The 13486-nt window shown below is 27.9% G+C and overlaps 2 protein-coding genes across 3 annotated transcripts; one reads left to right on the forward strand and one right to left on the reverse strand.

Moving 5' to 3' along the window:
- The first annotated feature begins 780 nt into the window (after positions 1–780).
- On the forward strand, positions 781–3207 carry Xxylt (Xyloside xylosyltransferase). Of its 2 annotated transcripts, none has more exons than XM_029307261.2 (4): positions 781–930; positions 1196–1657; positions 1919–2392; positions 2751–3207. In XM_029307261.2, the coding sequence occupies exons 2-4, from the start codon at positions 1223–1225 to the stop codon at positions 2955–2957; spliced, it is 1116 nt and encodes a 371-aa protein (XP_029163094.1). In that variant the 5' UTR covers positions 781–930; positions 1196–1222; the 3' UTR covers positions 2958–3207. The 2 variants fall into 2 exon arrangements, with proteins under 2 accessions (XP_029163094.1, XP_029163104.1); XM_029307271.2 differs by lacking the exon at positions 781–930 and adding an exon at positions 952–1009.
- Positions 3208–5259: 2052 nt separating this feature from the next.
- Positions 5260–12681, reverse strand: LOC146721093 (activated Cdc42 kinase-like). The gene is made up of 2 exons (XM_085487408.1): positions 10564–12681; positions 5260–9960 (listed from the first exon to the last, which is right to left on the reverse strand). The coding sequence occupies exons 1-2, from the start codon at positions 11130–11132 to the stop codon at positions 9012–9014; spliced, it is 1518 nt and encodes a 505-aa protein (XP_085343534.1). The 5' UTR covers positions 11133–12681; the 3' UTR covers positions 5260–9011.
- Between the last annotated feature and the right edge of the window lie 805 nt (positions 12682–13486).

The following is a 13486-nucleotide window of genomic DNA, read 5'->3' on the forward strand; positions in this document are numbered from 1 at the left end:
ATATTTTAATTGTATACGAGCCGAAGTTTAATTTATAAAATATATATATATAATTACTTTATTATAAATGTTTAGGGATAAGGACCAAAAATATATATATAGAAGTGTTATAATAATATATATGTGTTATAAATTATCACTAAATAACTATAACACAAATCGGAGAACAAAAATAACAAAAAAATTTTATTATTTTAAATGATTATAATTATATTTAACAATATATTAGACATAAATTGCTATATATATGCCAAAAAATACACCTGCATTAATATAGTGTTAAATAATTTAGAAATTACATGCAATTTTTTATATTAAATGTAAATATAATCTAAATATATATATATATATATATATATATATATATATATTTGATTATTTTTGCCAATAAATTATAAAATGGCTGTTTGTATATTATTTAGAATTTCAGTTTTTCTATACATATAAATTAAATGCTTTTTTTACATAGAACCCGAAAGAAACATCTAATAAATTTTATTGTTATCTCAAATTATTCAGTATAATATTTATACATATGTTTTACTTACTAAAACGTTTTCTTTCATCGACGCGCGCGTCGTCGTAGAATTCATTGTCTAATAATCTAATAATCACTCGTAGTTATATTTCGATCTCGAAACACGCGCATCAAGGACATGTAATTTCAAACTGTTTGAAAATACGTGTTCGTCACTTAGTTCTAGAAAATAAAACTAGATTGCTCTGATTGATTGAACGCAGATAGGGGTAAATCCAACGCAGCGGAATTTCTATTCTTGTTGCCTATTCTATGGTTAATCCCGCAAGAAAACAATGGTGTACAGCAACAAGTGTAAATTATAAATATTTTGGTTGTGTTGTTGGAAAATTCTAATTATATTATTTGTAGGACAATGCGGTAGCAAGAGATCGACTTTTAATCATGTTCACGTAAATAATAACTTTTTTTCTAATTTTGTGATCAAATTAATACCATCTCTATTGAAGAAAATTAACCCAAGTGGTTTAGGTTATATGTGATTAAGATAAAATTAAATTAACCAAAACTAATCAAAATAACTAATTTATTTTTATCCGATATATTTTTATATTTTTTTATAATTTTATTTTATATATTTTATATTTTTGTTTTATATTTTAAGAATTTATTTTTTTCCTAATTTTAATAAATTAAGGCTTGTTTTTGTTCTTTTAGGTTGAGAAAATAAGGAATACGGGTTAAATGCCCTTGCTACGCAAATTATTATTGAAGCTGACAATTGTTGTATTAATTCTGGTAGCTCTTTACTGCTATCAGACGTCAAATGGTGGCCGCTGGATTGTATCCAGTCTGCGAATGCAAAATGCAAGCCTTGCAAATCTTACAACCACCTTGATGGTAGCCAATTATTCCATCGAAATTGTTCAAGACAATTATTTGTCTTCGACAGCGAGGACTCCGCCACACAACTGGACAAATTATTATAATGTTTGGTGCATCTTTACCAAAGTTGCCTCAAACTCACCCATGAGACAGAAATTTCACTTGTTTGTAAATTCTTTACTCAAATTGGCCTCTGTAAATATTGCTTTCCATGTGATAAGCGATGACAATAGTCAAAGTATAGCACAAATTGTTATCCAAAATGTAATGATTAAAACTGGAAAGTTTATGAAGGTAATTTTCATGTTAAATTTATGTTATTTTTTCTCTATTTATAATGTTTATAGGACAGATCTAAATATTTGGTTTTTTTTTTTATTTAAATGTTTATTTTATATGTGATGTATAGAAATTACAAATAATATTTTAAAATATATATTTAAATAATATTATTTGTAATTAAATATGTATTATATATTTAAATATATATTATATATTTAAATATATATTTTATATGATTGCATAAATAAATAACTTTTCTGTGTATAATTTCAGGTATTTTATTACGATGTACATAAACTGGCTGCACAAATAGAGGATATTGTGTCAGTCATGTCCCCACATTTCAGTAGTAAACCAGGAACATATTATTCCGATGCCTTATTCTTTCTCTCGTTGGGTATGCACAAGATTGCACCCAGCCATCAGAGATTCGCCGCAATGTTTGACGCGGACACAAAATTTCAGAGAGATGTAAAGGATTTATTCGAAGAGTTTAAGAATTTTGGAAAGGAGGCTCTGTTCGGTTTGGCTCCAGAGCTCACCCCAGTTTATCGACACGTTTTATACTTCTATCGTACCAAACATCCGACGACAATGTTTGGCGAACCTCGACATAAAGGCGGATATCCTGGCTACAATAGTGGAATGGTGCTTTTTAATTTAGAAAGATTACGGGAGTCACGTGAATACAACGAGATTATTACTAAGGACAGTGTGGACAGAATAACGGAGAAATATCATTTCAAAGTAATATTTTATTTATCTAAAAAAATCTTTTTAATAAATCTATGTATTAGGTTTAAAATTAAAATTATGTAGTCTAAAAATTTATATATCTAAACACAATTATAAAATTATAAAGTTTATTTAAAACTAACAATAGAGAGAATACAGCTTTATTTATTATCCGAATTATTTTCCGAAATTTAATTTTCAAAAATATTTTTAATTAGTTATATTAAACTTATAGAAGACTCTGACGTTTCTGTAAAAAAGAAAATTGATTTAAGTTTGGCCAAAAAATTTATTGCATTTTATATGAAAGATATCATAGAACATATTTTATTAATTTATTTGATGAACTTAATTACTTGTTTTATTGTAGGGCCATTTAGGTGATCAAGATTTCTACACACTTCTAGGCATGGAAAGACCAGAATTTATCCACACAGTTGATTGCGGTTGGAATAGACAACTTTGTACCTGGTGGCGTGATCGTGGATATGCGGATATATTTGCTAATTATTCAGAATGTCAATCAGAAACCAAACTGTGGCATGGAAATTGCAATACTCCTATTCCTGCTAATTAATGATTTATGAAATTTTTATGATCTTTATGAAATTTATTCAAATATGTAATATGCCTGCGTGTTGTAAATATTATATATAAAGGTGCTTCCAATTTTTGCTTTTAAGGACAACAATGTTAAAGAATGAACAAATTAAGAATGTTAAAGATTTATAAATAAAACAGTGCCTATTTGTATTAATTAATAACAGAAATTCTGTTTTAAAGTTATATTGATTAAAAATTAGAAAAATATATTTTTCTTCTTTGTCTTTTGGAATTAAATACTTATTAAAAGAGTGAATTTTTACTGATGATGAACTTTACTTAGTTAATAAAAAACGGCATAGTTTAAGTTTAAGAAATATGTCCATTGCGTGCAAAAGTTTATACATATTAATACATATTATAATCAAATGTTAATTTAATGGTGCTTACAAGATCTTTCAGTTTTGTTTTCTTTTGTAGTTGTAATTTTTTGTTTCCATATTTCTTTTTCAGTGGCAATAATATATATATTTTGTATTAATTATTAATGTAGTTAATTATTTGTAAGTTATAATTAATTACACTTAATTGCTTTATAATATAAATAAATTTTTACGAATTTTGAGTATTATCAGTGTTTGTATTTTGAGTAATATTATTAGAAAATTATATATATATATATACATATATATATATATATAGAATATATTACTATTGTAATTATATATATTATATATATAAATTGATTATTAATAGTTTATATAAAGCAATTTATATTAGAATGTGCATATTTATATGAAAAATTTCATTCTATTTAAGGAGAGTAAACTTAAATTTTATTTCAGATAATCTAGAATTTACACAACAAAATTTATCTTTCTTTTACATTTACAAAATTTGTTTTTCAGCAGATATTTGTTATAATTGCGAATATTACTTGAAATCGAGTTTGTTACAATTATAGAATTGTCTATAAACACAAGCATATAACAATACATTTTTGTTATTATTTAAATAGCCTTATATTGATGAATCATGATTATAGATATAATTTTACAACAAATATACGTTTAAATTCCTTTGCAACATCATTTTGCACCCTGCTGTTCTTTAGTGCAATTACAGTCACATTATATATATATATATATATATATATATATATTATTATTAGTCATTTAATTTTTGTGCATACAAATTTGAATATATTATTGTACATTTCGTAAATTATACATTACTTTTATTAGATCAATTTTTTACAAAATATAAAAGAGAGTATGGATATAATAGGAGAGAGGGAGAAAAGAAAAAAGGAACATTCTAAAAATGCAATAAATCGGATAGTCTCTATTATTAATCGACAATAAGAAAAACAGGAACTATAAATGTCCGATTATAAATATAATCAATTTGAAGCTATTGTATGTATTTTTATTGCCAATCAGTCACATATTGTATCTTATATGTATACTATTGCATAACTTAATTGATATGATTAATACGCATTTTTTTAAAGAAATAAAATATAGAGATTTTTTGAATAATTTATAATATTTATATATATATGTTGTTAAAAGTAAAAAAATCATATGAATTTTTTTGCGAAATGTGTTAAAATATAATAAAAAAGTATTTTCATGTCACCATTCAATATAATATATGAAGAGATTTTCTTTTTGATTCTTTCTTCTTTCATGAATTAAATAGTTTTAAATCTTGATCAATTAAAAAAAAAAAAAAGTGTTCTCGATATATTTAACAATCAATATTATTGAATCATGACATAAAAAATAATTGTGCATTTACAAAAATTCATATGAATTTCTTATTTTTGATGTCATAATTATAATTCAACATTACAATAATGAAAAACAGAAACTCAGATGTCACTATTTACTTTTTTATAAACTATTTTACATAAACTAAAGTGAATATACAAAAGTATGTATAAGCTTCTCGCATATATTTAAAGCTAATTCTGACTTCATCTGATTCTCATTTCAAAATATTAAATATGATATTGATACATTAGACAAATAAAACTCAGATTCAGATAATTATTACATAGAATATTAAACATGCAGAAAAAATAACAGATTACATAGAAAATAAATGAATGTTTTAAAAATTGTAAAAACAAAGTGATCAAACACACAGAATTCGAAAAATATTTTATACCTACTCAAACTTATTACATACATGCATTTTATCTTACAAAAATGATCTTTTCTCTCATATATATAAATTACATGATATTTTATTGTGTTCAAAACTTATATTGTCTTTCAAAATTTGAAAGTAAAAGAAAATATGAGAATAGATTTATTTTCAGAACAACCTTCCCTCATATATTTTTTATTTAATTATTTAATCATATTTAAAATACTTAGTAAAAGATATATACGCTGCTTTATTGGCAATTTTATAACAGTTTGATAATTGTTGGTCTTTTATAAAATAAAATATGTAAAATTAACAGAACATAACTTTTTTCATATTCCTTTGGTAATAAAATATTGCCAATTCTCATCGGACAGTTATGATGATTTAGACACAATGCATCCTAAAAATGTCGAATCTAGAAATAAAGATATTTCTGATACGCCTTCTGTATAAATATATAGATTACAAATTCTTTATTTTAAGCAATGCTTTTATGCAGATATTAAAAAGAGAGCGCACTTTCTTCAGTCTTTATTTCTCTTTAATTATTATATTAGAAAAAAGCAATATTAATCACAAAGCTTTATATTTTAAGATATGAATTTACTTCAAAAACACAGTCTTTATATACTTATATCTGATTTATATTTATAATAAAAGTTCAATAAATTAACTGGTTTTCAAACACAAATAAATAAAATTCATATTTCTTTTTTTATATGTATATAAAAATATACGCTTCCAGCTTACAAATTGTTCCATTAGGTATGAAAACTTTGTGATTAAAATTGCAAACAAATTTAATGTATATTTTATGATATCATAGTTACATATATGGCTGATACGTGACCTATTGTAAAAGTTTTGTTCTAATAAAAGTTAAATGTCGTTAAGGCTTTCAAGTTTTTCAATGGAATTTGTTGTGTCAATTATACTTAGGAACATTAAAACAAAAATAAATAAAATTAAACAAAATCGAATAAAATTAAACATTACCTTAAAAGATACATAGTTTTTATGTGATACAATTGTTCATCTTACGCTTCTTTCCCTTAAACACATTCTTGCAAAAATCGAACATTTTCAATTACATATTAACTTTTTGCCATTTTGTAAAATTTTGCAAAAAGTTTTCTTACAGCTATAAGTGATAAATTGCAATTTTGCTTCGTTATCAAAATTCTTATACATGTCACATTCAGTTTATACATTTACACATAGGTTAATATAAAAAGAGTCACTACAATTATTCGTTGTATATTGTAGATCTTCTTGTTTGAAACAGAATGTTTAGCTGGACATACAAAAGATACAATTTGATTAATATCATACTTCGATGATACTTCTTTGTAAAAATTAATATCAAACAAGTGTGACAAAGTGTGTAGTTCTTTTTTATAAATGAATATTAACTCTTATTAGAATTATAAAACGTAACATATACAGCAAGTCAGTAATTCCTAGACTCCTTCCTAATGTGACTCATGTTGCTTTATTGATTTTATAAATATTATTGAGCAGTATATGTTTCCAAAATGTAGAAATATTATAAAATGATTGTCTTGTATACAATACTTAATTACATATTAAATACATACATATGTATGTATGCATATGTTGTATGTGTTTGAAAAATAATGTGCGTGTTTCAAAACAACATAGACACATAAAAAAAGGAGATAAATCTGTACTTTATAAATCTTAATAAATTTACAAATATAAGCATCGTTCAGATCTGTAAAAATTTATGGTCATAGCCCCAAACTTCATCATATTATATGTATATTATAATACCTTTTTAGTTGTATAAACATTTTCACGTAAAAAATGGTATCGATTATTTTTTGTCATTTTATTATTCATAAGATTTTGGATCCTTATTGTGCAAATTATCACATTGCATTCACATGTAAAAAGATACAAACACGACAGATTGCTTTACTTATCCAAGGAACTAGTTCGTCTTGTTAATCCTTCAAAGTTGTATTAATACTAATTATTATTTAATCTTGCGAGCAGCTTACTAGATATATAAAGCATATATCAAAAACACATCCGTTTACTTCATCTACACTTTTCTACGTAGAGAAAATTTTATAAATATTTGTCAAGGATCTGTCTCCCTTTCTTCTCTCTCACTTATTCTCTTTTTCTCACTCTCTTTGTTTCTTTATGCGTTAATTGCTGTTAAGAAAATATATGGAAAATGTATATAACTCAATTCAATTCTTGACATTTTGGGTAGCTTTTTCTTCAGTCAAATTTACAGCTCATACTAAAAAATGTTCCTACATTATTTGAACAATATAAATGATTTTTTTCTAAATATATTTCCATTTTTATAGCCAAATTTGTCAAGAATAAATTTACATCAATAAAATCAATTAAAAAATTGATATTTTTCTTAAACATGAAGATTAATTTAAGTTTCAAGTTTATACCTGTTATATAAAATTAAGAAGTTTTGATACACATAAGTTCTCTTCTTTTCCAAATTTTCATTAGATTGTAATTTCTTTTCTTTGTTAATAGTTTTCTTCAGATAGTTTTCTTCTTGAATTAAAAACAAAGTTCGATTAATTTTCAAAAGCAAGGACGTCGAATCTATAATATTAGATTGAGTTTTTTATTACTACTATCTATCATATTTTCTAATTAATCTGCTCTATCTCTGTTACTTATAGCTGACATTAAAATATATTATATCTGTATAACGATATATAACAATTGCGATTGTTAAAGAAATCACTGGAAATAAGCATATAAACAAACGACTAAAAAATAAAGAAATTTTAAAGATAAATAATTTTATATTTATCTGTAAAATTTATAATCATACTATAATATTAGTACTATATATTATATTAACAATATATATTCCCAGCTATGAGTCGCAGTTAGCAATAATTGAAATATAAAAAAAATAAAATCAAAGATTTTTTTAATTAAGGCTTTAGCACACTCTTAAATATCTCGGAAATTATCCTTTTCCCTTTATAATCAATCAACAGCTGTACAATAATTGTTAATTAATTTTCAAGGAAAAAGAATAGCTAGAAAATAGCCATCTAAAATAATATTTCATCGAAATATCTTTTAAAAATGACATGTAAGGATTTTTAGCGCATGTTTCTTGCCTCTGACGTCACAATTCCAACTTAGTCGGTGAGGAGCCTTAATATTAATCATTAATATTAGAATATTTTTTGAAGTATCATGTAAGATTGGAAAAGAAAAGATATAATGTTTTCAGTATCATGAAGAATCAAATAGAATCGAAATTCGAAGCGACAGGTATAATCTCAAAACTACTCAATCAATCCTCATATACAGGGTAGGGTAAAAAGTATAGAAAAATCTCCAAAAATATAAATTTTACAGAACATTAATAAATTTTATAAAATTAATAAATATTAATAAAATTTTATTGAGTTAAAGGTTAAAAAAAAAAAAAACAATTTTTTGACATAACTGAATATTTTACAAAATATTTTACATTTTAAAATTTATAAAATTTATTAATAAAAGTTATTAATTTTATAAAATTAAAGTCTGTCAAAAAATTGTTAACTTCAAACCTTTATAACTCACAATAAAGTATTTTATTTATTAAGTATAATACTTAATATAATACTTAAGTATTAAGTATAATACTTAATAAAAAAATTTGTTATATCGTTTTGGAAAGCCCTCGAGATAAGCTGCAATAGTATGTAATAAAAATAGAAGAATCCATTGAAAAAATTCAAGAGAACCTTACCTTGACTTTGACAATGTCATTCAAGGTCAAACCGATAAGATTGACCTTGAAATAGGTTTTTTAAGGCCTACAACGTTTGTAAAACTTATATTTTCGAGATTTTCCATACTTTATCCCCGCCCTGTATAAATAATAATTGCTCTTCGCAATTGTGATCGCGAAATCAGCCTAAACCGCGGTGGTGTCGTCGGTGCTGCGCAAAAGCGCGGCCGCTTTGACGATGTCACCGCCGCACTGGTTCAGCATCATCTTGCAGTCCTCGAAGCTGACGAAGTTATTCTCGTTCTTGAGAAGACCCTGAAGTTTCACCAACTTGATCGCCACCAGGACGTCCCAATTTTTGGTGACGTTTAGCGCGGCGACGCAGGACTCCGGGGTCGACTGATCCTGTAGCACCTTCAGCATGATTCTGACCTCGTCGGACTTCTTCCCGTTGCGAGGCCCGCGGGTTCTCCACGTGTTCGGCCCGTCGCAAGCGAACTCCAGGAGGTCCTCGCAAGAGACGTGGTCCGACTGTCGCGACAGATCGCTCGATGACTCGTCGTTCGACAGGAGGTAGACGTTCGGGAGGGCGCTCGAGAAATCATCGTTCGAGCTAATGCATATCAGCGGTTTCTCGCACTGGACTGTCGCGAACTTGGACGTGGAGATCTCCTCCGCGTACGCGTGATTCGTTTGCGACGTATTGTAGTTCATTCCGGGAAGCTTCGCCGCGGGTGAAAACTGCGTTCTGCCTATCAGGGGATCCACTTTGTCCCAATCCTTCAATGTCGCGGAATTAGTCGACGTTGGATTACGATTTAAATCCGTTTCTACGTTTTCCTGGGTCTTGGAACCCTTCGCGAATTTCGCCGACTCGATGCCGACCTTTTTACGCAAACCGTCGATCAGTAAATGATTGCTCGTCCGTTGTTCGTCGTTGTTGCTCGTCGCCTCGCTCGGGACATTTTGAACTTGTTGCAAATCCGCCGATTCATCGTCGCAGTCGATTAAATTGTCCGAGAATTCCAAGAGATCCTCCGAAATCGCGCTACATCGTCGAAATCTAGTTTCTTCGATGGGTAAAGAATCCAGCGCCGCCAGCTCAAAGTCTATACGTTGCTCGAATTCCTCTGGGCTGAAAGAATTTAGTATACCCGAGTTACATATACAGAGTGTCTCATCTTAATCGATCACTTCACAAAATTTTTGTTTTTGATTGCACAATAAAAATATTTCAAACAAAAGTTGTTTGATTTAAAGGGAAGATGGCGTTATTGTCTTGTCTAAAGAGCACTTTTCAAGGTCATTCGAAAATCATTATTTTTTTTAAATGAAGCCATATTTTTTTTTTAATAAATCAATTCCTCATAATTTTTAGCATAAAAAGTTATAAGCTATTAATATTTCATATTTAAATTTAGACATGATTTTACACAAACTCTGAAATATCTCGTAAACAATTCATTTTTTGACCATCTTACCCTTACAACTTTTGACGTCGAAAATTGCGAGGAATCGATTTATATAAAAACTATGGTGGTTCAATTTAAAATGCACAAATCAGCTTTAAATGACCTCGAAAATCGTCTTTAGGAATAAGTCAGTAGCGCCATCTTCCGTCCCCTTTTAAAGTCAAACAATTTTTCTATATACTTAAAGATACAAAAATTGAACAAATAAAGATGCTGAAATTCTACAAACCGTGGGAACTTACTTTTTCAGAGAATCAGCGACTCACCCGTTAATGGGGCCTTCCAGGGAGTAATTGTCCTGCGACGAGGTCCCGGCGATCGGCGAGTTGGCGCTCCGCATTGCGAAGTGGCCGTCCACCTGGTCCTCCGCGGCGGAGGTCGCGTTCACCGCCATCTTTGCCAGGGTCCTGGTGACCCCGCCTCCGGGAATGATCAGCGGGTGCTTGCGCTGGTGTCGAGGCAGGCTGGCCTTGGGCTGCAGCGTCTTGGAGCGATCCCTCCAAGGCAGCGGGATTGGGTTCTCGTCGACGTTGCTCTGATTTTGATTGTTCTCGATCTCCAGGCTGGAGTGGTGTCGCTCGAGGATGCGCGACTGCGGCAGGGGCAGGATCGCGTGGAGAGGAGGCGAGGCACGGACCTTGGGCAGAGTCCTGGCGCCGCTGTGGTGCATCTCGATGTGGAAGACCGGCTCGCTAGACGCGTTCTCCGACGACGACGACGACGACGACGTCGGGTGCGCCAAGGTGGCGTGCTTGTTCCCGCGAACCCTGGGCCTCACTATCGGCAACCCGGAGCGCAGCATGCGCAAAGGGTTGGTGTCACCGGGACTCTCCATGGTCGGCGTCTCCACCAGGCTGTTGTACACCTCCTTAGCTTCCTCCGACAGGGTGGCCTGAACAGGTCGCGGGAGGGGATAGACAGGAGGAGAGAAGAAATCAAATTATAACGAAAATAAGAGAATCGACGAAGAAACTATGGGCACATGGAATAAATAAACTCGCTTTCTCTCTCTCTCTCTCTCTTTCTTTCTCGCAAGAACATGCATATTTGCTTAGTGCGATAAAAAATTACATTCGATGACTTATTTCAAGATTCTCAATTTTTTGCATAAAACGCTATTATTTTAAGTAAATAAATTTATCTTTGTGGAAAAATAAGCAGAATTATCCTCCTTAAAAAAATTAATTATAATAATTTTCTAAGGAAAAATACAGTCAAATTTATATATTATTACATATTTGACAGAGTGTTTCTGAATTAGATGGCCAAACTTTAGAGACATATTCTGCTCATCGTAAGAATGAGAAAAAATTGTATGAACATAGAAATGGTTCATTTTCATTCTTACGACAGATACAATATGCTTTTACAGTTTTACCACTTTCTATATATAGAAATACTCTGTTTTGCTTCATTTTCTTTCATCATTTCTTCTTTTGCATTGTTTTTCTGCTATTTCACACTTGATTATATATACATCTATTCAGAATAATAATACACACAAAATTGTATTATTATTATACATACGACATTTTGTTTCTATATATACATTAAATAACAGATATAAAGCAAAACGATAAAAAAATAAATAAATTCTATACATAAATAATAAATAAAAGTGGCGACTATTTAAAACTACATATTATAATTCTCAGACATTCAATAATTCAAGAAAACAGAATTATTCTCTTAACTGTGTATTGTCATGTGTGTATTTTTACATAAAAAAATATGTTTGCGATGTAAAAAAATTTGTGATTATCTTATTGTTTTTATCTTTTATTTTATTTTTATTTAAATCTAAATGAAGCTTAATAAACAAGTTGCTTATTGATGATATATGTATAGCTTCATTTAAAAATTCTGTTTTTTTTTAGGTGTATATGTACAAATTTTATTTGTGTAAAAATTAATAATAGTCAATCAATCGTGTATATTACAACTTTGTATCTTCAAATACAATTGCTAGAAATGTGTAAAGGCATCCAAAGTTTCAGTATATGTTAATATTCAATTTAATAGTTGATACATGCAAGCATGCATATGTGAAATGCAAGGTTGAGAAAGTATAAAAGTATTTTTTTTTTATGTATAAAAGTCATTCATTATTGTTACTTGTTATATCGATTTAAAAAAGCAACTCGTCACTGTCAAAAAATAACGAGTTTACGTTACGTATTTAATGCTATTACAAGGCCAAATTTCATATAAAACGTACATATGTAAAAAAATTACATTTGTTAAAGAGAGATTTTCTTTATATAAAAATATAATTAATAAACTGATACTAATTATGTGTAAATATTATTTCATTTATGACAGAAAAAATTTATTGCAAAAAACGTTGCAAAAAATTTCTTTTTTTCTTAAGATGGTTTGTAAATGTAAATAAAAAATGTATATTTTCTTAGCTTTCTTTTTTAATATTTATCTTATCAAAATTGTCTTTTTGCACCTTTAATTTTATACAATTTTAAAATCCTGATAGGCTTATTTACTTTTTTTAACACGAAAAAATTTATAAAAATTGTTTTTATGTGTGTTTGTTTGTGTGGAAATTATGCCGGATATAATCGAAATAATAAAAGTAACTTGAATTTTTGTTATTTGTTACTAAAAAAAGTTTTTTTCATTATAGATAAAAATTTATAATTATTATTACAATTCTACCGAAAAAGGTAAAATGTATTTTATAAAAAAATCTTTTAAGTAAAAATTCCTTAGTTTCGTGAACATTTTGATATGTATATATGTGAATGAAAAGATATCTAAAAAAAAGAAAAAAAAGATATATAAAAAATAAAATAAAACTTTCTCTAAAATTTTGTTTTCAAAAAAATTCACTTCAAAAATGGAAAAATTGATAAAATATTTACACATTTTTAAGTTTGAATTACATCTATAATAATATTGTTATATATATATATATATATATATATATATATATATATATACTTATCAAATTTGTGTATAAAAATTATCTCAACAATGGCTATTAAAATATTGTATACGAGTATAAAAAGATATAAAATTATTTGTATTGAACACAAATCTTGCTATTTTATACATAATTTTTCTTTCTCTCCTTTTTTCTTTCTCTCCTTTTTTCTTAAGTAAATTATATTATATTATTTTATTTAAATAAACTAATATACTTTCTTTATTTGTGCATTGTTTAAAAAATTTAGT

This window comes from Nylanderia fulva, unplaced genomic scaffold (genome assembly GCF_048542155.1).
Source record: "Nylanderia fulva isolate GAGA-0341 unplaced genomic scaffold, ASM4854215v1 Scaffold55, whole genome shotgun sequence".
In the NCBI taxonomy this organism is placed as follows: Eukaryota; Metazoa; Arthropoda; class Insecta; order Hymenoptera; family Formicidae; genus Nylanderia; species Nylanderia fulva.